We start from the raw sequence: 19,844 nt of genomic DNA, 5'->3' as shown, positions 1-19,844 counted from the left end.
ATATGATGAGGTTACTTTGACTGGAAGTTTAAATCTGTTTTTTAAAAAAATTAAAAACTATTATACTACTAGTAAAGATTTTAACAGGAGTCAGCAAACTATGGACCATTGGCCAATCCAGAGCATAACTTATTTTTATAAATAAAGTTTTATTAGAAACCAGGTACTCCTATTTATTTGTCTTTGGCATAGTTGTGGCCTGCAAAACCACAATTATCTACTCTATGACCTTTTCAAAACAGATTTTTGGAACCTTGACCTACAGCAGTTGTTCTCAAACCTTACTGCACATTAGAATCAACTATAAATTTTCAAAGACCCTAATTCCCAGGCCCATAGCCCTGGCTAACTAAACAAAATTTGTTGGGGTGAGGCCCAGCCATCAGTATTTTTTAAACTTCTCAGATTTCAACTGAAAGCCATGTTTGAGCTGGTTGCCTATGGTGTAGGTCTGGAGAATGCTGTGATAGCCAATATGTATGCTCTGTGCATAGGCTGATAAGCCACACATTGACATAGACCTTAGCAGAGAAACCTAATCGTATAGGCAATACTCTGTGATTCAGGTGACTAGGATCTCTTGCAAGACAAGTGAGTTTCATTACAGATTCTTCATTCAAGCTGGGAACAGCCAACTAGTAGAAAGAAGGAAGAAGAAAAAAGTGAAGGATATATTAGAGATAAGCAGTATGAATGGATCCCTAGATTATTCACTCTGCCCCTACTGTGGGAATGCTGCCTTTAAAAATGGGCTAGGTCAGGGGCTGGGGATGTGGCTCAAGCGGTAGCGCGCTCGCCTGGCATGCATGCGGCCCGGGTTCGATCCTCAGCACCACATACAAACAAAGATGTTGTGTCCGCCGAGAACTAAAAGAAATAAATATTAAAAAAATTCTCTCTCTCTCTCTCTCTCTCTCTCTCTCTCTCTCTCTCTCTCTCTCTCTCTCTCTCTCTCTTTAAAAAAATTTTAAAAAAAAATGGGCTAGGTCAGCTCTCCCATTCCTTGGTATTTATCTTAAAGAACTGAAATCAGCATATTATAGTGATACATGCATACAATGTTTATGGCAGTACAATTCACAATAGCCAAGTTATAGAACCATCCTGGGTACCCATCAACAGATGATATATATATCTCACTCACAATGGAGTTCTACTCAGCCATAAATAAAAATGAAATTGTGTAATTTGCTGGTAGATGTATGAAACTGGAGAATATCATGATAAGTGAAATAAGTCAGACTCAGAAAGTCAAGGATTGAATGTTTTCTTTCATATGTAGAAGATACAGAGAAAAATAAATCAATAAATAAGGTTCTCATGAAAATGAAGAGAGACCAAAGGAATAGAGGGCAAGGGAAGTAAAGGGAAAGGGAAGGTACTAGGGAATGATGTCAAATTATGTCATGTCCATCTACAAATATACCACAATGAAACCCACTTTATGTATGATTATAGTGCACTAATTTAAAAATAATAACAATAGAAGGAAGATCTGTAGAGAAGATGGAAGGGATGGGGGAGGAAGAGGATCAGGGGGAGGAAGAAATTGAGGGAAAGGAGAGGTCTTGGGGAATGAGACTGATCATCATGTTATGTGCATGTGCCAACATATCACAATGAATGCCACTTGTGTGTAAAAATTTAATGCACAGAAAACTATTAAAAATGGAACTCCATCTTTAACTTGAAAATAATGGGATAGGTGTTATAGGAATGCAGAGGGAGACACTGGATATGGGATTCTGAAAATGTAGGGAAGAGAATCCAGAAACAATGTCAAGTATGTGGAGTGGGAAGGAGAAAGAGTAAACTTGTCATGAGGAAAACAGAAATAATTTCCAGAATCAAAGGGACTCTGGATAAAAGCATATTGTGTAAAGACACAAAGGATTCCAGGAGAGCAAAAGGAAGGTGGAGAGGGGGAATATCATTCCTTTACATAAATTAGGAATCCTGTCTCCATGCCAGTCCACCCCAGATAACCCATCTAAATTGATGATGAAATGAAATATAGGCTAAAAGGACTTTATGTCATTTAAAAAGACAACATAGAGGCTGAGGAGTCTTCTTTGAGAGTTCTTAAAATTCATGATTACTTATCTTCTGAAATGATCAGATTTGGGCTTTGTGCTTTTCCTCCAAGAATGTGGCCAATTAACTTGAATCTCTTCTGTGTCCCTCTGACTCTCAGGGTGATGCCATGGCTTGGCTCATTGACAAAAGTTGCTCTTCCAAACCTCCAAAGAAGCATTGCTTTCTGGCATAGAATTGACTCCTGTTCCATCTCTTCCCTATAAGGCTTTTGAATCATTTTTCTGAATATAAGAGTAAAGCTCAGCTTGTTTGCTTGCTTTCTTCTGAAATTGCAGGTTTCATCCACCCACTTATTAACAGCATCAGTTATGTCAGCACCTGCATCATTGGCTGTTGCTAAACTCTTTTGGCCTGAGACAGAAAAACCTAAAATAACCCTCAAGAATGCCATGAAAGTGGAAAATGGGTAAGTGGGACATGTTACCTAATCAATGTCTGCGTTAGTCGGGTTTTCATTTGCTATGATCAAAATACCTGACAAGAACAACTTAGAAGAGGAAAAGTTTATTTTGGCTCACAGTTTTGGAAGATTCAGTCCATGGTCACCTGACTCCAAGGCAGAAACATCATGGCGGAAGGGCACAGTGGAAGAAAGCTGTTCAGCTCATGACAGTAGGGAAAATAGAGAAGAGAGGAATGGCCCAGGGTTAGATAAGTCCTTATGGGGCACACCCCCAGTGACCTATTTCTTCCAACTAGGTCCCACCTTCCTATGGTCCATTCAGCTATTGATGGTGCAATCCAGCAAACACCTTATTGTATTAGGGATTATGCTTCCAACTCATGAGCCTTTGGGGACATTCCAGATCCAAACCATAACAATGACTACACAAGTTGGAGCATGAAAGTCCAAATTCAAAACAGCAAAAATTTGATAGAAAGCACAGAGTGGATTATGATATTAAAGTAGATTTAATTTCCTGTGATTAGACTTTACCAAAAAACATCTTTCTCAACACTTCAGGAAAACCTTTCTAAATACCTGAATGCCAATGCATTTCTTTAACTGTTCATCATAAATATATTTTATTGTAAATGCAGCATAGTGTTCATTGAGCTTTTGTTTAACGGTGTTAGAAAGCCATAGGATGAGCATTTCGGGAGTTGCTTTATATAACAAGACAGTTCATGTTCTTTTTTCCAGTGAAAAAGAAAGAAAAAGGGGTGGGAAAAACTATAAGATTTTAAATGTTCAAAAGTATTTCATTAAATAATAATTCATAGACCATGATGTGTCTTAGAGTCATCCCTTATTTGTAGGGAAATCAAGTCATAATCGTGAGTGGAAAAGCAAAGTTGCTGAAGAATACAGTAAAGGTTAAGCATTCCTAATCAAAAATTCTAAAATCCAAAATCTAAAACTTTTAACACTACAAGTGAAAAAGTCCATACCATTGAACTTTGTCTCATGCACAAAATTGTTTAAAATATAACATAAAAACTTTAAGTCCATGTGTATAAGGTATATGTGAAACATAAATTAATTTTTTATTTAGACTTGGATCTTATCCCCAAGGTATCTCATTATGTATATGCAAATATTCCAAAATCCAAAACACATCTGGTCCCAAACATTTTGGATGAGAGACATTCAACCTGTCAAATGATTTCACTTATGAAGTTAGCAAGCATGCATATTTGTAGGATATAACATTTAGGGATAAAGCATGTGGGAAAATTGTAAAGAAAGGGAATGATAAACAGAATTGAGGGAGGCGGGTACCTCTGAGATTAGAATACTAGGGAGGGGATAAGATTACACACTGTGGAATTCATAGGCATACCAAAGTACTTGACAAGAGCAACTTAGAGAAGGAAAGCATTATTTTGGGTTCTTGGTTTCAGACATTTAGTCCATGGTCAGCAGACTCTATTGCTCTGGACCCAAGATGAGGCAGAACATCATGGCAGAAGGGCTGGTGGAGGAAAAACATTCAGCTCATGGCATCCAGGAAACAGAGACACTAGTGACAACCTATTTTCCCCAAGGGTATGCCTCCAGCATCCTACTTCCTCCAGATACTACCAACCCACCTACAGTGACCACCCAGTAGTCCATTCAACTTATTAATCCATCAAATGGATTAAGCCACTGATGAGGTTACAACTCTCATAATCTAATCACTTCACCTCTGAACATTCCAGCATTAACACATGAGGTTTTCAGGGGACATCTTGTATCCAAACCATAACAAAAGGTGATGGGACATTCCATTTCTTAAATGAGGTGACAGCTATACAGGCCTTCTAAAATTATTACTCTTTATACCATGAATATTTTATAAATATTGTCTGGTAGCTACTTTCGATTAATAATTCTAAACCTCTAGTTTTTAATCATTTTCCAATTTTTATTATAAATGCCCCAAATTTAAAAAGCAACATTGAGGCTGGAGGTGTACCTCAATGATTGCACAAGTGTTTAGCATGTGTGAGGCCCTGAGTTCAATCTCCAGCATCATGAAAAAAAATATTAAAAAGGATAATAGTTAGATGCCAATATGCTCACCACCTATATTCAACATCATGATTTCATGGGATTCAGATGAGTATTTTGACTAAGGTAGAGATCTAAATGTTTGCCTCTCACTCAAATGAGGTCTGATTCTGCCATTTCTGCATCTGTGGTAACTCTGGAATTGCTATCTTTTTATAAAGTGATTCAAGGAATCTCCTAGAAGCTGCAACACAGGGAGCATCCGCATCTATCCCTCTGCTGGCAAGCATCGCTGTGAATCTGATTGCCTTCTTGGCCCTGTTGTCTTTTGTGAATTCAGGCCTGTCCTGGTTTGGAAACATGTTTGACTACCCACAGCTGAGTTTCGAGGTATAATTCCATCATGCTTCTGCTTTCTCTTTTGTTTCTATCCTTGTTTCAGTTTGTGTACAGCCTTCCCTAACTACCCGCGGTGTACTATCACAAACTGCAGAAGCTCCTCAGCGGGCTTCCCCCATCTTCCCAACCCCACCCTCTCCTACCACCCTCCTTCCTCCAGACAGTCATTTGCTCCTGACTCCATCCCCAAGATTCCAGGTTGCTTCAAAGCACCCAATTCCAGCCTTGACTCCTGTCTTAGTCTGCTTTTTGTTACAATAACAAATGCCTGTCTGGGTAATTTATAAAGAAAAGAATATATTTTATCTCACGGTCTGAAGGCTAGAAATTCAAGGTCAAGTGGCTGCATCTGACCAACTTCAAGTGAGGGCTGTTGTTTGTACCCTGTATAGTAGAAACATAGAAAGGGCAAATGGGCACGTGCAGAGAGGGAGAGGGGAGACAAAGGAGCTCACCCACTTTATAACAACATACTCTCTTGAGAACTACTACATACCAGAAAAAACTAATCCAGTCTCTCTTGGGAAAGATATTAATTCATCTGATGGCTCCACCATCTCTCAGCAGCATTACACCGAGGACCAAACCTCAACAGGAGTTTTGGTAAGGATGAACCCATATTTAAACCATAGCAACTCCTGATAGATAATGGTGAGAAACAGAATGTGAGGGGATATCTTGTGTCTAAAAGAGATAGAGGATTAAGGAACAATCTTGTTGAGAGAATGAGGCAAAAGAACTAGAAGCAAATGCCTGTTCTAACCAAATATATTCTGGTTTTTGCAGCTAATATGCTCCTACATCTTCATGCCCTTTTCCTTCATGATGGGAGTGGACTGGCAAGACAGCTTTATGGTTGGCAGACTCATAGGTTATAAGACATTCTTCAATGAATTTGTGGCTTATGAACAACTCTCACAATTGATCAACTTGAGGAAACAGGGTGGACCTAAATTTGTGAATGGCACTCAGCAATATATGTCAGTGAGTAAATTGTCTGATTTTCCCGTGTACTTCTTCACCTAAATTCATTGGTCATCTAGTGACTTGTGCCTTTGTGCATCAGACACTATGCCAGGCACTTGAGTTATACCAGAGAACAAAACAAATCAAAAATCCTTAATCTTGTGGAGTTCATAATGTACATGGCACTTCATTATTTTCAACTATATTGAATTAATCATGTGTGCATATGTGTGTGTGTGTGTGTGTGTGTGTGTGTGTGTGTGTGTGTGTAGGGGGAACAGAGGAGAGAGAAACACTCATCCATATCAGTGATAATTTACTTTTGAAGACTAGACACAAACATATAGACACATGAGCTGAGACTGAAACCAATCAGTCAAAAGTATTTATTGAATGCCTTCTATGTGTAATATGTTCCATACCAAGACCAAGTACCGAACAAGTCACTGCTCTGTTAGTTTTGCATCTTTGTGGAAAAATACCTGAGATGATTAACTTCTAAGGAGGAAAGTGTTATATTGGCTTATGATTTCAGAGGTTTCAATCCATAGTCTGTTGGTCTCATTGCTTTTGGGCCTGTAGTATATCATGACAAAAGTATATAGCTTTGGAGATCTGTTCACCTCATGGGAGCCAAGAAGAAAAAAGAGAGGAAGAGGTGGGAGTTGGGTCCCAATTTCTCCTTCAAAGACATGCCTCCAATGACCTAGATTCCTTCCACAAAACCCCACCTCTTAAAGGCTCCACCATCTCCCAAAGGCACCATCAACTGGGGACCAAAACTTTTAACATATGGAACTTTGGGGGTCATTCATGATTCAAATTATAACAGGTCCTACCCTCATAGAGCCCATAGTCTAATGATCACAAAGCCCTCTTCCTTCCAGGGGAAGGAATTTTATGAGCTCTGAGAAACTGCCTAAATGCAAAATGGTGCCTGGCCACCATCAAGAGATGGTAAGATGCATTATTAACATCCAGGGGGATGACAGAGAAGAAAAAACTCAGGTCTATGATCTGAAAACCTTGATTTAAATGCCTCATAATCATGTCAACTTCAGAGCAACAGCCTACAAAGAGATGCTCATGTCTGCCTGGACTTTGGTGGGATGAGGAATTTGGATGAGGCTGTATTTGTAGCTGAATCTCCAACTTCTTACCCCCCAAACAATAGAATTGTCATAAGTGGAAACTAAACTATTTCCATTACAGGAAATAGTGAATATTTCTGACCACCACCATTTCTATAACCTACTGGAAGTTAATGTCCCAGGTCCATATTGGGTTTTAAAAGGCAAAGGAGGGAAAGCAGGCTGCCCAAGTATTGAGACTGTTCACCCCCAACACCAACACCACCCCTTCCAGCTTCCCAAAGACCAGACATACTAATTGAATTGTGTCCCACATGTTACACAAGTTAGCAACAGCCTACTCCAGGACCACTGTTTGCACTTCGCAATCAGGGGCATTTTGACCCACACATCTGATAGGACAGGGGCTTTGTTTCTCACATGTTCTTTCTTCAGTGAGCCTCACAGTGAAACTTGACCATTTACCCTCATTGTTTGGATGCCACCTACACCAGTGGTTTTCCTGCCAAAAGTAAACAATAAGCTAAATTAAGTGAAATGTTTCCTATCCACAACTGTCAGTTGCCAGCAGAAAATAGTTTTGCTAATGAGAAAAGTGAGCTGCCAGTTCTGGCAATGCTAAGCAGCTTTGTGAAAAGGCTGTTAAGAAAATGGAGACAGAACTGTAGCACTGATTTGGGTTTGGGGGTGAGCCCAGACGAAGGTAGGCACACAGAGCACATAGGGAGATATGAGCTCAGTGGCCTCTGTCATTCATTGCTGTCATGATGGGAGCAGCATTTTGTTACTCCAGATTTCTGATTATAAATCAGCAATGGTGCGAAGATCCCCAGCAATTTTTGCTTACCAACCAACAAGGGGTGAAGTATGTTCCGACAACATTTTAGAAAATATGACATGTGACTGAAGCATGCTATGTTCAAATCCCCAGTGATATCCATTGAATCACACCCACTGTCAACCTCCATCTAAGGTAAGAAGTCAACATATAGATGTGGCACCCATACACAGAGAAGGAGACATTTATTGCTCCATCATTTTCTCTTTCTTAAAGATAATACTTTGCATGTTTGTTTACATCTTGGTATATAGCATCATTTAGAATTTAAAATCTCCAAAAAGTTGTAGAGGTTAAAGGCACACTCCCTAGTTCTCTACCACCCAGTTCTTCTCCCTTGAACATAATGTGCTCACTGTTCTTTTTTTCTTAATATTTATTTATTTATTTTTTAGTTTTCGGCGGACACAACATCTTTGTTTGTATGTGGTGCTGAGGATCGAACCCGGGCCGCACGCATGCGAGGCGAGCGCGCTACCACTTGAGCCACATCCCCAGCCCGTGCTCACTGTTCTTAACCTTGCTTTTTGTGCTCAGTAGCATATCTTGGAAAACTTTCTGTATCAGTGCCTGTGACAGTATTCTATTGCATAGACACTGTAATTCATTTAACCAGGCCCTTGCTGATGAACACTTAGCAATTTGCTATTAGAAGTAGTGCCATGGTGGCTGTCCTTGTATGTGTAGCATCGTTGCTTGCTCTCAAGGACAGCTGTAGTGTGAATTTTGTAGTGCAGTACATCCTTTTCCATTATATAATCTTTCACGTTTGTAGACAAAGGCCAAATCGAATCATCCCAACCTCCCTTCCCTCTTCTTATAAAACGATACTTGACCACATCTGTGTATCCCTTTGTCCCACAATCCCCAGACAGGGAAAAGAAGAGTCATAAGTCCTTCATGCCATCTCCCTACTCACAGTCTCTTAATAAGCGTGGCTCTTTTGAAGCCAATTGAACTAAATGAAAAGCACTAGAAAGAGCAGGGAACCAGGATGAGCTTTTCCAGGAACAGTAGACTGTGCAAATACTCAATATTATTTTTCCTCCCTGCTGTTTGCACACTGTTTGAAAATAACAAAGAAGTTCTCAGAAACTATGAGAAAGAAGAGGGGCCTTCCAGTCAACAAAAACTTACCAGAAGCACTTCAATCTTAAGCGTGAGCTTTTAAAAATCCAGTTAGCACAAGAAAAAAATAAAGTATTACTAGTGAATGTAGCATGTTTGATTTGTTCTTTGAACCAAATCATAGATGTTTTAGGATATTGGAAAAAAATTATTGTCCCAATGATGTAGGTACCTTTCTTCCTTCTCTTGCTTCCAAATGGGCATCCAAACATGTCTGTGGTATGACCAGAACTGAGAAAGAAAGGGAAGCACACACTGTGGCCAGACTAGACGGAAGCCCCTGTGATATATGAGAATTTCTCTTTTACTAATATTATTTCTTAATTTTCCTCTAGGCCCTTTGTAGTCAACAACCCCGTGAAGACCTCGTCCCAGGCAACCAATGATCTTTCTTTCACTGTCGATTACTTTTGGCTTTCAATAAGCATTCAGCATTCATGTTGTTGTATATATTACTTCCATTTTCTTTTTCTTGCAGAGCAGCATTTTATTTTATAAATATTCATACTGTGTCCATTTTCCTAATGAAGGACATTTGAGTTGTTTTAAGTGTGGGGCTATTAAGAGTAAAGCTGTTATAAATATTCATGTACAGTATTTGGGGGGTCATGTGTTTTTATAATTCTCCTAGGAAAATTGCTGGTTCACACAGGCAGCATGTATTAACTTGATGAGAATCTGCCATAAAACAGCATGGCTGTGTCCTTTTGCGTTCCTACCAGCAATACACGAGTTTCCGTTGCATTGTAATTTTGCCATACTTCGTGTTGTCAGTCTTTTTAAACTTTAGCCATTTTAGTAAATGTATAGTGGTATCTCATTGTTTTTCATTTGTATTTCCCTAGTGGCTAATGATGTTGAGCACCTTTTCATGAGCTTCTTGTTCATTTGCATCTTTTGTGAAGTATCCAAACCTCTCCACCCATTTTTCCTTGGGTATTTGTCTTCTTATCGAGTAATAGCAGTTCTTTATATATTTTGAATAAGTTCTTTGTAAAATAAATGTAATGTGAATATTTTCTGGGACCAATTTTGTATCTCCACCAACTAGTACTACACCTGGCACACTGTAGCAGGTGGCCAGGTCCTATGGAATATTGGAAATTATCAATGAGCAGGAAGTAGCATTTTTAGAAACCAAGGCCACCAATTCAAAGTCCATTGTAGAGCATTTCTTGAATCTACACAGCCCTCTTCACCCTCTCTCAAAATTCAAGGGAAGGGCTGGGGATGTGGCTCAAGTGGTAGTGCGCTCGCCTGGCATGAGTGAGGCCCAGGTTCGATCTTCAGCACCACATACAAACAAAGATGTTGTGTCCGCTGAAAACTAAAAAATTAATATTAAAATTCTCTCTCTCTCTCTCTCTCTAAAAAAAAATTTCAAAAAATTCAAGGGGAGGTGGTAAAAACTGTCCAGGAAACAATGGGTATTTGCCACTATATGCTGTGCATGTATGTGTTAATATCAATTCTGTAGTCAAAATACAAAGCCAAGTTGGGATGTCAGGTTTCTTAGGCTGGGTCAGATCGTGGATCCATTGGTGTTTATGCTTGCTTGCAGATTCGTTCCGAGACAATTGCCACTTATGCCCTCTGTGGGTTTGCCAACTTTGGTTCCCTAGGAATGATGATCGGTGGACTCGGTAAGTGAAAAGATATTCTTCTACAACAGATGTAACGTAAACATACTTTGGATCTCCACCTCACTCCATCTCACATCTTATTCATGTCAGGAGAAAAGTTACCCTCGATAGTAGAAAATCCTCTGGGGTCTATTTTTTATCCCCACTCTACAAGATAGATTTCCTCCTTACATGCAAACTAGCCTCAGAAACAATATCCTCAAACTTACAGATGCCTCTCCCAACCCAAAGTAACACAGAAGTTTCACTTGTATACTAACACCAGTAGATTAACTGATTGATTTTTATTTTGTGGTGGATTGAACCCAGAGTTACTCTACCACTGAGCCATACCCCCAGCCCTTTCATTTTTTTGCTTTGAGATACATCCTTGCTAACTTGTCCAGGATGGTCTCACAGTTGTTATCCTCCTGCATCAGCCTCCTGAGTAGCTAGGATTACCGGCGTGTACCATTATGTATGAATTTATAATACCTCCCTGCAGAAGGATTCTGGGGACCAATCAAAGATTGGTGGGAAAATGTTGTGATTTATGAGTGATGTCTCCCACAGGCATGGAAATAGTTGGTGACAGTTGAGTCACCATCTCAGACCATCTCATCAATCGATCCCTCCATGCATCCCCTTTGATTTGCCATGCTCTCCATGCTCTCTGAGCCCTTTGGATAAAACTAAGGACTTGTTTCTTTCCAGCTGACCTGAAACTCCAATATCAGAACACTTTTTAGAGGCTACAAATTTGGATTTCTAGCGAGTAGAATCAACATTAATCTCAAACAGCTCCTTTCATGTCTCCCAGCCTCTCTAGCGCCTGGCAGAAAGCGGGACATCTCCGCTGGAGCAATAAGATCTCTGATCGCAGGGACTGTTGCTTGCTTCATGACAGCCTGCGTCGCAGGTACTACATCCCATCCTTTGTGTCCTGGGTGCCCACGGAAGGCAGCTTTCAGGAAAGCAAGGTCTCCAATCCTTATATGCAGCATATGCTGCTGCAGAAAGCTGAGAGTCAGAGCTGCCATTAAGCGCATTGTAAATTTAAAGGTGTGGTGTGGAGGCGGCTGGGGAGAAGCTTAGAACAGAAGGAGAGTTCGGTGACTTCACTAATTATGAAAATAAATGGCACTCTGTTCCACTTCTAGGCATACTCTCTGGCACCCCCGAGGACATCAACTGCCATCACATTTTAGAGAATGCCTTCAGCTCCAGTTTACCTGGCAACGCAACCACAGTGGTGTCTTGTTGCCAAAGTCTGTTGAGCAGGTATTACAATTTTTGTTAATGAAACTATTTTTCTTTTATTTTTATATTGTTATGGGTACACTGCAATTATACATGAGTAGAATTCATTGTTACGTATTTGTACACGCACACATTATAACAATATGATCTGGTCGATTTCACTCCCAATATCTTCCCTTCCCCTTTCCTCTTCCCTTCCACTCCTGTGCTAGTCTCCTTAGGTGTTGTACTCTTGATTATAACTTCTCTATACTTGCTTATTAATAGTCAAATCAATCTTAAGACTTCCACTTACTTTTATAACTCTTATTTTAACATAAGACTGAACATCAATTATATCAACGTTTCACTTTGACTTTTCTCAGATAAGACTAGGAACTAAAATTCTCAATAGTACTGTTCAGGTATTTAATATGTACCCAGCTATACATCTGTCACTTCGTATGAATTATGTCACTTACAACTTGCAATCACTGTATGTTGAGCACTATTACTTTTTTTTTCTTTTTTTTGCATTTGATATAGCAGAGGCTTAGGGAGGTTATGTCCACTCAAGAAAAATTAGTGCCAGCACAACCAAGATAATTCATGCTCATCTACCCACAAAGATAATTCATGCCCATCCACCCATGCTCCACCTGCTACTGCCTCCCTTCTAAGGGGATCAAGACTATCCATCTGACAACATGGTGATAGACTATAGTGGATAAGAGGCCACCAGGGACCCATGCAGCCATCTCCACCTTCTATGGTTTCTTCTCACAAAATCAGTATCCCCACCATCCCATCAGCTCTCTTTCATGTGCAGGTGCATTACAAAGATTGATTCTATCTCTGCTTCTTCTGGTAAATAGGAAAAATCCTTGAAGTCACACAGAATTTGAGAGCCAAAATTAATTCCCCCATGCCTGTCTGTAACTGTCTTTAACTCACCCTAACCAGAATGTGAGGGGGGAAAAAAATCAGCTTTCTGCCCTGTGCCTTGCTTTTTTTTTTGGCGGGGGGGGGGGGGGGGGGGAGGGTGGTTACAGATACCAGGGGTGCCTTACCACTGAGCTATATCCCCAGACCTTTCTATTTTTTATTTTGAGACAGGGTCTCACTAAGCTGTTGAGAGTCTCACTAAGTTGCTGAAGCTGGCTTCAAACTTATTCCCCTGAGTTTCTGGAATGCAAGAAGGGTGCACCACAGTGCTCCATTTTTGTGACATTTTTAATGTGTCACCTTCTGCTCACCCATTGTTTCTGCTGTACAAGGCTCAACTAACAGTTTCATTCTACTTTCCACCAGCACTACTGCCAAGGAGCCTGGTGAGGTCATCCCAGGAGGAAACTACAACCTGTACTTTGTGAAGGGCTGCTGCAAATTGTTGAATCCACCAACACTGAACTGCAGTTGGATCCCTGACACATTTTGAATTCTACCACTTCCCCATTGGAACTCTGAGTGAAGATGTTGAGCTATTGTCTACAGATTAATAAATTTAATCATGGAATCAAGTTTAATTGCAAGGAAAGAAGAAAAATTAAGAGTGAACCTTCCAGAGCTATAACATCTCCCTGCTTCCCTTCCCTCCCCAACGCACCTTCTCCACACTGTGACCTACTATGATGTCTCCAACTGAGGCATCATCTCCACTCTCAACAATGTCTTCTAACCTTACGTTTTTAAGGCATTTCATGACAATACAGGTTTAAACAGTAGCTCTCAACAACACGGCTGTGACTCAGCCACATCTTCTTAGTATGCTAAATGGGCCCAGAGTGACTTGTTTTAAACACATCTCAGGTGACATCACTCTGCATTCACCCTAACTTCCCTGAAATAATTTGAACTTGAATTTCACCCAAAAGGAAGGCTGATCAGCAAACACCTACTGATTGTCTACCATCCAGAGGTCCTACCTAAATCCAGAGTTCTTCAGAAAAGCATGTAGACCATACCAGAATAAGGATTTAAATTCTGTAATCCTGGAGAGTTGTATCAATCAGTTTAAGTTAAGTTATACTGCAGTAACAAACAATCACAATAACTTGTAGCTAAATTTATCTTTCATTCATATTATGTTTGTAATGGTCAACTTTGGCTTAATCTATATTTTCTTAATTTCCAGGATGCAGGCTAAAGAAGCAGCCTTTGTGTGGGGCATGCTGGTATTAGAGAGGGAAAAGAAAGGTAGGGATAACATGATGGTTCTTAAAATTTCTGCTAGTGGAAGTGACACCATTCACTTGCCCTATATTCCATTACCCAGAAGAAGTCCTATGGGAAATATAATGTCTGTGACCATACATGAATTATCCTATCAAAGAGAAGGATGGTGAGTATTTTACAAGAATAATATGATACTACAGAGTACATGATATCTATTCTTCCTTCAAGGAGTCAACTTGTTACAGGACAGAATGGTAGGCCTATTCATGTGCAAATTTAGTAATATTCCTGGTGACAAGACTGGAAAGCAATCTTCATTCAAAAAAAGCCATATAAGGACTAATCAAGAAGAAAACTAAGTTCTTGTTCAGATCTGAACAACTTCATTAATATTTCCATTGACCAGAGAGGTGTCAACATCAAACTTGCTAACTGGGTCTCAGAAAATGTCAGAGATGATGGTGGTTTCCTTTAATGACATGCTCATCACTGATGCTCTTAATATTCCAAAGAACACATTGTGTGAGAAAACACCAATGCCTCTGAGTCAAAAAGTGACTCACAGAGAAGAGACTCTGAATGTGACAAAGTTCTGATACCTTAAGCAATTTGTTTCTTTTTTTTTTTTTTTCATCTGTTCATGCACAGGAGTTTTTATTTTTTTAAAAGATCATGAGTAAACTGTTGTGTTGTTTTGCTGTTCTTTTGGTTTTGGGTTGTTAGACGTGAAGGAGTGATCTCAAATAACTCTTTATCCTTGAAGTAAATATACCAAAATATTTCTAATTTTTTATTTGTATCCATTTTTCTTGGGATCCAATATGCCCTTTCATTCTTTACACTTTATTTTAGGAAAATATATTTGCATGTCTTTTTCAGGCTTCATTATAGCATAGGACAATATGTCAAAACTGCCAATAATTCACATGTTGGTTCTCCTTTCTCAGCTATGGCTATGTAATGACAAAAGATAGAGTTTAAAAATTGGTTGGCTATTAGAGAGCCTCAGGAATGAAATGGAATAGAAGAATCCAAAGAGTTAAAAAGAATTAGAAAATCTTTTGTCATTACTATTCTTTAAATATTTGTAACTCTCCTCTAAGCTTGTTTTTTTAACATAATTGCTACTCTGCTTATTATTAAGTTTGTCTTTTCAAATTGTAAAATTAGTCATCTTTAATAAAAAATGAAGATTGTATAAACATAGCTAAACATATTTCTCCCCACCCTGTTTACCTGGCTCTTCTGCCATTACCACACCCCCAGGCTGTCACTGTTAATTGACTAGCACACACACCTTTCTCCTTGCTTATACAAATGGTTTATTAGAATGCGGGGGATTTATTGTTGGTGAACAAATGGAATGACTCTATTTACACATTATCTTTAACTTCCTTCTTTTTAGTTGGCAATAAACATGGATATTACTGCAAGTTATTTATAATTCTAACTTTATCTTTCCCTTCTCCCTATTTATTGTATGTGTATCACACGTATATGTACAATTCTATATAAATGATATAATATACATACTGGGGGAGGGATGGAGTTGGACACATGCTATAATTCAGGTCTTGAATGTTACCCAAAGATCCATGTGGTGAAGGCGTGGTCCCGAGCCCATGACACTGTTGGGAAATGGTGGAATCTTTAGGAGGTAGGGCTTGGTAGAAGGAAGTTAGGTCCTTGGGGGCATGCCCCCAAAGGGGATATTAGGACCTTGGCCTCTTTCTCTTCCTCTCCTTCTGCTTCCCAGCCATCATGAGGTGAACAAACCTCTTCCACCGCATGTTCCTACTATAATGTACTATGCCACCACAGGATTAAAACAACAGGGCCACATAAGCATGGACTAAAACCTCTGAAATCATGATCCAAAAGAAACCTTTATTCCTTAAGAGTTGATTACCTCAGTTGTTTGGTCTCAGTAACAGAAAGCAAACTAACACATTTTTTTCTCTTTGCTTTCTTCCCTTCCACTATCCTGACTCACCATATACAGGTAACCTGGGTTAAATAACCCGAAACAGGGTCACTATATATATATTTTTTAATATCAGGCCATATTTTACAAACATAGACATCTATTGAGGATTGGTATAGTAGTTTTACAAAACTTGGGTTACTGACATTTCTATTAATTTGCTTTTCTTCCATGATAATGTTTGTAGATATTTCTTCAATCTTACTGGAAAAACTTTAACTCATTGTAGCCTAATTCATTATAAGCATAGTGTGTGTGTGTGTGTGTGTGTGTGTGTGTGTGTGTGTGTGTGTGTATATATATATATATATATATATATACACATACATTAGATATAATATATAACATATATACCTACATCATATATATATACGTATACATATATATATATATATATATATATAGAGAGAGAGAGAGAGAAAGGGGGAGAGAGAGAGAGAGAGAGAGAGAACAAATCATTCTTCTGTGGACATCCATTCACTTTAATTCCAGATTTTTGCCTTTGGGGTTATTTTTATTTTGTTTTCTACTTTGAACATTGTGTATATATTTTCTTTACATTCCAATGATTTCGTTTCCTATAACATGCTGACTCATAGAAAGACAGTGAAAATTATATACATTTTAAGATTTTCTAATAGCTACATTTAAAAAAATAAAAACAGTAAAATTAAATTTCATAATATATATTTAACCCAAATAGCAAAGATATCATTTCAATTACATATTTTATATTCTTATCAAACTAGGTCTTCAAAATCTGGTATGCATATCTCATTTGAGGCCCCAAACTTTTATTGGAATACTTAATCTATGTTTACATTTCATAAAATTAAAAGTTAAAAAATAAATTCATATGCCCAGGTTGGTCTAAACATGCTTAAAAGTTTTCCAATAACTAAAATAAGTGTCAGTTTTTAGCTTAAAATTAAATTTTTAGTTACTCAGTTACTCCATATTTCAAATACTAGTGGCTAGCATACTGGGCAGAAAAGTTCTATAGGATTTCTTAGGTGAAATGAAGTGTATGTGTATTTTGGTATAATGCATGATTCCAGATTGCTTTTCAGAGAAATATGGCGTCTTAATTTGTACCTACTATAGTAGAATTTCTGCAGTGTTTTGGTGATCTTTGTGTGTGTGTGTGTGTGTGTGTGTGTGTGCGCGCGCACGTGTGTGTTAGAGATTTTTAAAATTTTAAACATGTTGCAATGTTCACATAAGTCAATATGTTGGTTCCTTTTTAATATTGTCCATCCTTAAACTGAGAAAGGCTAGTAAGGCTAAGCTCCAGGCAAATGAGCTGGTGGGCACTTTGATCTTGTTGCCTCCAGAAATCTTATCAATACCCTTGATACTGTACTGGTTGGTTATTTCCCTTTTCCCAGGGAAACCACCTAAGGGAGTTTTTTGGTGTCTGGCTAATTCCTTCATTCCTCTTTAGCAGACTTAGAAACTAAAGGAATGTCTGTTCTCACAGTTGATCCTTCACCCACCCCTCATAGTTGGCTGAGATTGTTTCTGTGTTTCTTATGTGTCTGAAGCTGCAGGGTACTGACAGGAAGGGCTTTGCTCTCAGTCCATGCACCCTGATCTGTTTCAAGTCAAAGTTGTGACATTTACTCTGGAGAATTCTGCACCCCTGAGATTCAAAGTTCCCAGCCCTTCTTCACTGATACAGTTTTCACTAATCTGAAAGCCTCTTTCCACACACAGTATTATGTTTACAGAGATGAGTATTTCCTAATTTCAACAAAAATGGAAATTTGCATTACTACTTCTTATTCTTTTTATTTTTCAATTCGTTTGCAAAAAGATAAGGAAGGACAGAAATAATATTTCTCTACTCAAGCCAGAAACTATGGTTATAAACAAATTCTCTGATCCTGGAAAAGGCTTTGAGTCTCAGCCAAGAATAGATTGGAGTCAGGAGATATGGAAAAATTTTCTCTGATTTTTTTCCATTGAAAATCAACATATCCAAGCAGTGAGAGTGGAGTGACAAAGTATTTATAATTACATAGATTACTAATATTCATTCATTTTGTAGATGTTCCACCTAATTGCTTTTATGTTTCTGTAGTTTAATTATACAGGTAGGACATTGTGAAGAGTTTATAATTTGCACTTGCCCAAAGAGACTAGTTTCCAGTTACAAAACAATTCCAAAAATCAGGCACGCTTATAAAGAAGGTATTTAAGGCCAACAAGGACACAGTATACTAGGAAGGATTAAACTACCCTGAATGTGTTAGAGTGAGGGAAAGGGAGGTGATCATTTGCATGGAGCTCAGGAGTCCTGTTCAGGTGTGCCATATGGTACGAATGAACCACATGTTCCTGATGAGAAAGGCTATTTTTTACAGCCTCTTACTTAATTTTGTTTTAAGCTCAAACTGGAAGAAAAGTATACACTTACCCATTCCTTTTCTGGCTCTAGTGGCCATACAAGTTTGTGATAATTGTATTTTCCTTTATGTCACAGAGGAGATGTGACTATCACCTGCCTGTAATGTGAGTACTTTCAACCCTGGTCATTCATGGACTACTTTGCATTTTCATTTCAAGACTCTAGAAATCAGACAATGACTCTGAATCAAGTCAACCCTTCTTAACCACTATGCATTTTGAAAAAATAGGAGAACAGTAACTGGTATGAAGACTAGTAGCCATGGAACAGAGGCAAGTACTCAAATGATAACCTTGAAATTCAGTCCTCTGGCAACTGACAATCAACCATTTTGCTATGAGAAGCCAAGATTATATCTCACAGGCCATATATGCAAGCTAAATCAGGGTCTACATCTTCTTTGTGCAAGGTGTGCTTCCAGTCATATTCAAAAAGTAAGAGGATAGAAGAACCTTAGGTTGGTCATCCAGAAAAGCTTCATCTTCTCCTCCCAATTCCTAGTAATGTGCTATCATCAAACTCAGAGATCACCATGGCAGCAGACAGAGTTGAGGCAGGATTCCCAGGCCTAATTTAAATTCCTTTCACTGCAGGGTACCTTTCTCTCTCCATAATTGCCTTCCTAGATGTCTGACCACTAGAATACCAGTTCCTTTGTATCCCTCCTACCTAGCACCTTGCATCCAGTAGATGATGGCTACCTGCAGGAAATAAGAACAGATAACTGGATCACTATTATAAAATCTCATCAAAACACATACTCATTACCAATAATAAGAAAGTATATAATGAAGAAACTGGAAATCTTCTCACCTTAATTTCATTACCCATTGTCAGCCATAGTTAATACTTTGGTATACCTGTTAATTTTTCTCAATGTATGATAAACAATACAGCCAGTTATAATGATCAAAGTAAAGTGGATGAGTCTTCCTTCACACCCAATGACTGAAACACTTTCACTTTTTTGTCTTCCTCTTGACAAAATCAGGCAAATGGTTTTGCTTGTTTCATAACATTATGTTGTATAATAATTAGCAAAGTTCAGGAGACTGGCCTTCTTAATCATCTATAATGCAAGTCTGCAAAATAGTAATATTGGCTACATTGAAGATAAATTTAATCATTAAAAGCACCTGAAGAATTAGAGGATCCAAGATGGTGGGCTAGAGGGAGTCTGCATTCTGTGTTGCTCAGGACCTGGGATTCAAGTAGTGGGAATACTGTTTCTCTATGAGTTATTAGAAGACCCCCAACACACACACAGTTACTCCTGCATAGGAATCCCAGCTGCCATGCAGCACAGGTCCCCAGGCATCAGCATCAGTGCAGGACTCCCAGCCACTGCCCACATACAGGACCTCCAGCTGCCACTCCCATGTGGACCCCCATCTATCAACATGGGGATCCCCTGGTCACCTTCATCTTGGGACACTGCCACCACAACCATAGTCCCCT

The 19,844-nt window shown here is 38.8% G+C and overlaps 1 protein-coding gene across 3 annotated transcripts in view; it reads left to right on the top strand.

Annotated features, from left to right (window-relative positions):
• The window catches only part of LOC308640216 (solute carrier family 28 member 3-like), a 129,943-nt gene extending 114,514 nt beyond the window's left edge, over positions 1-15,429 (top strand). For all 3 annotated transcript variants that reach the window (XM_081278456.1, XM_081278454.1, XM_081278455.1), the window contains 7 exons: positions 2,373-2,503; positions 4,756-4,924; positions 5,720-5,917; positions 10,518-10,599; positions 11,399-11,497; positions 11,739-11,859; positions 13,129-15,429. In XM_081278456.1, coding sequence (XP_081134582.1) covers positions 2,373-2,503; positions 4,756-4,924; positions 5,720-5,917; positions 10,518-10,599; positions 11,399-11,497; positions 11,739-11,859; positions 13,129-13,255 — 927 coding nt within the window. In that variant the 3' untranslated portion in view covers positions 13,256-15,429. The remainder of the gene's footprint in view (positions 1-2,372; positions 2,504-4,755; positions 4,925-5,719; positions 5,918-10,517; positions 10,600-11,398; positions 11,498-11,738; positions 11,860-13,128) is intronic.
• The last annotated feature ends 4,415 nt before the right edge of the window (positions 15,430-19,844 follow it).

This window comes from Spermophilus citellus (genome assembly GCF_964194105.1).
Source record: "Spermophilus citellus genome assembly, chromosome: 2".
Lineage (NCBI taxonomy): Eukaryota > Metazoa > Chordata > Mammalia > Rodentia > Sciuridae > Spermophilus > Spermophilus citellus.
The sequence above is the reverse complement of the archived record's forward strand: the minus strand, read 5'-3'. Positions and strand labels throughout refer to the sequence as shown.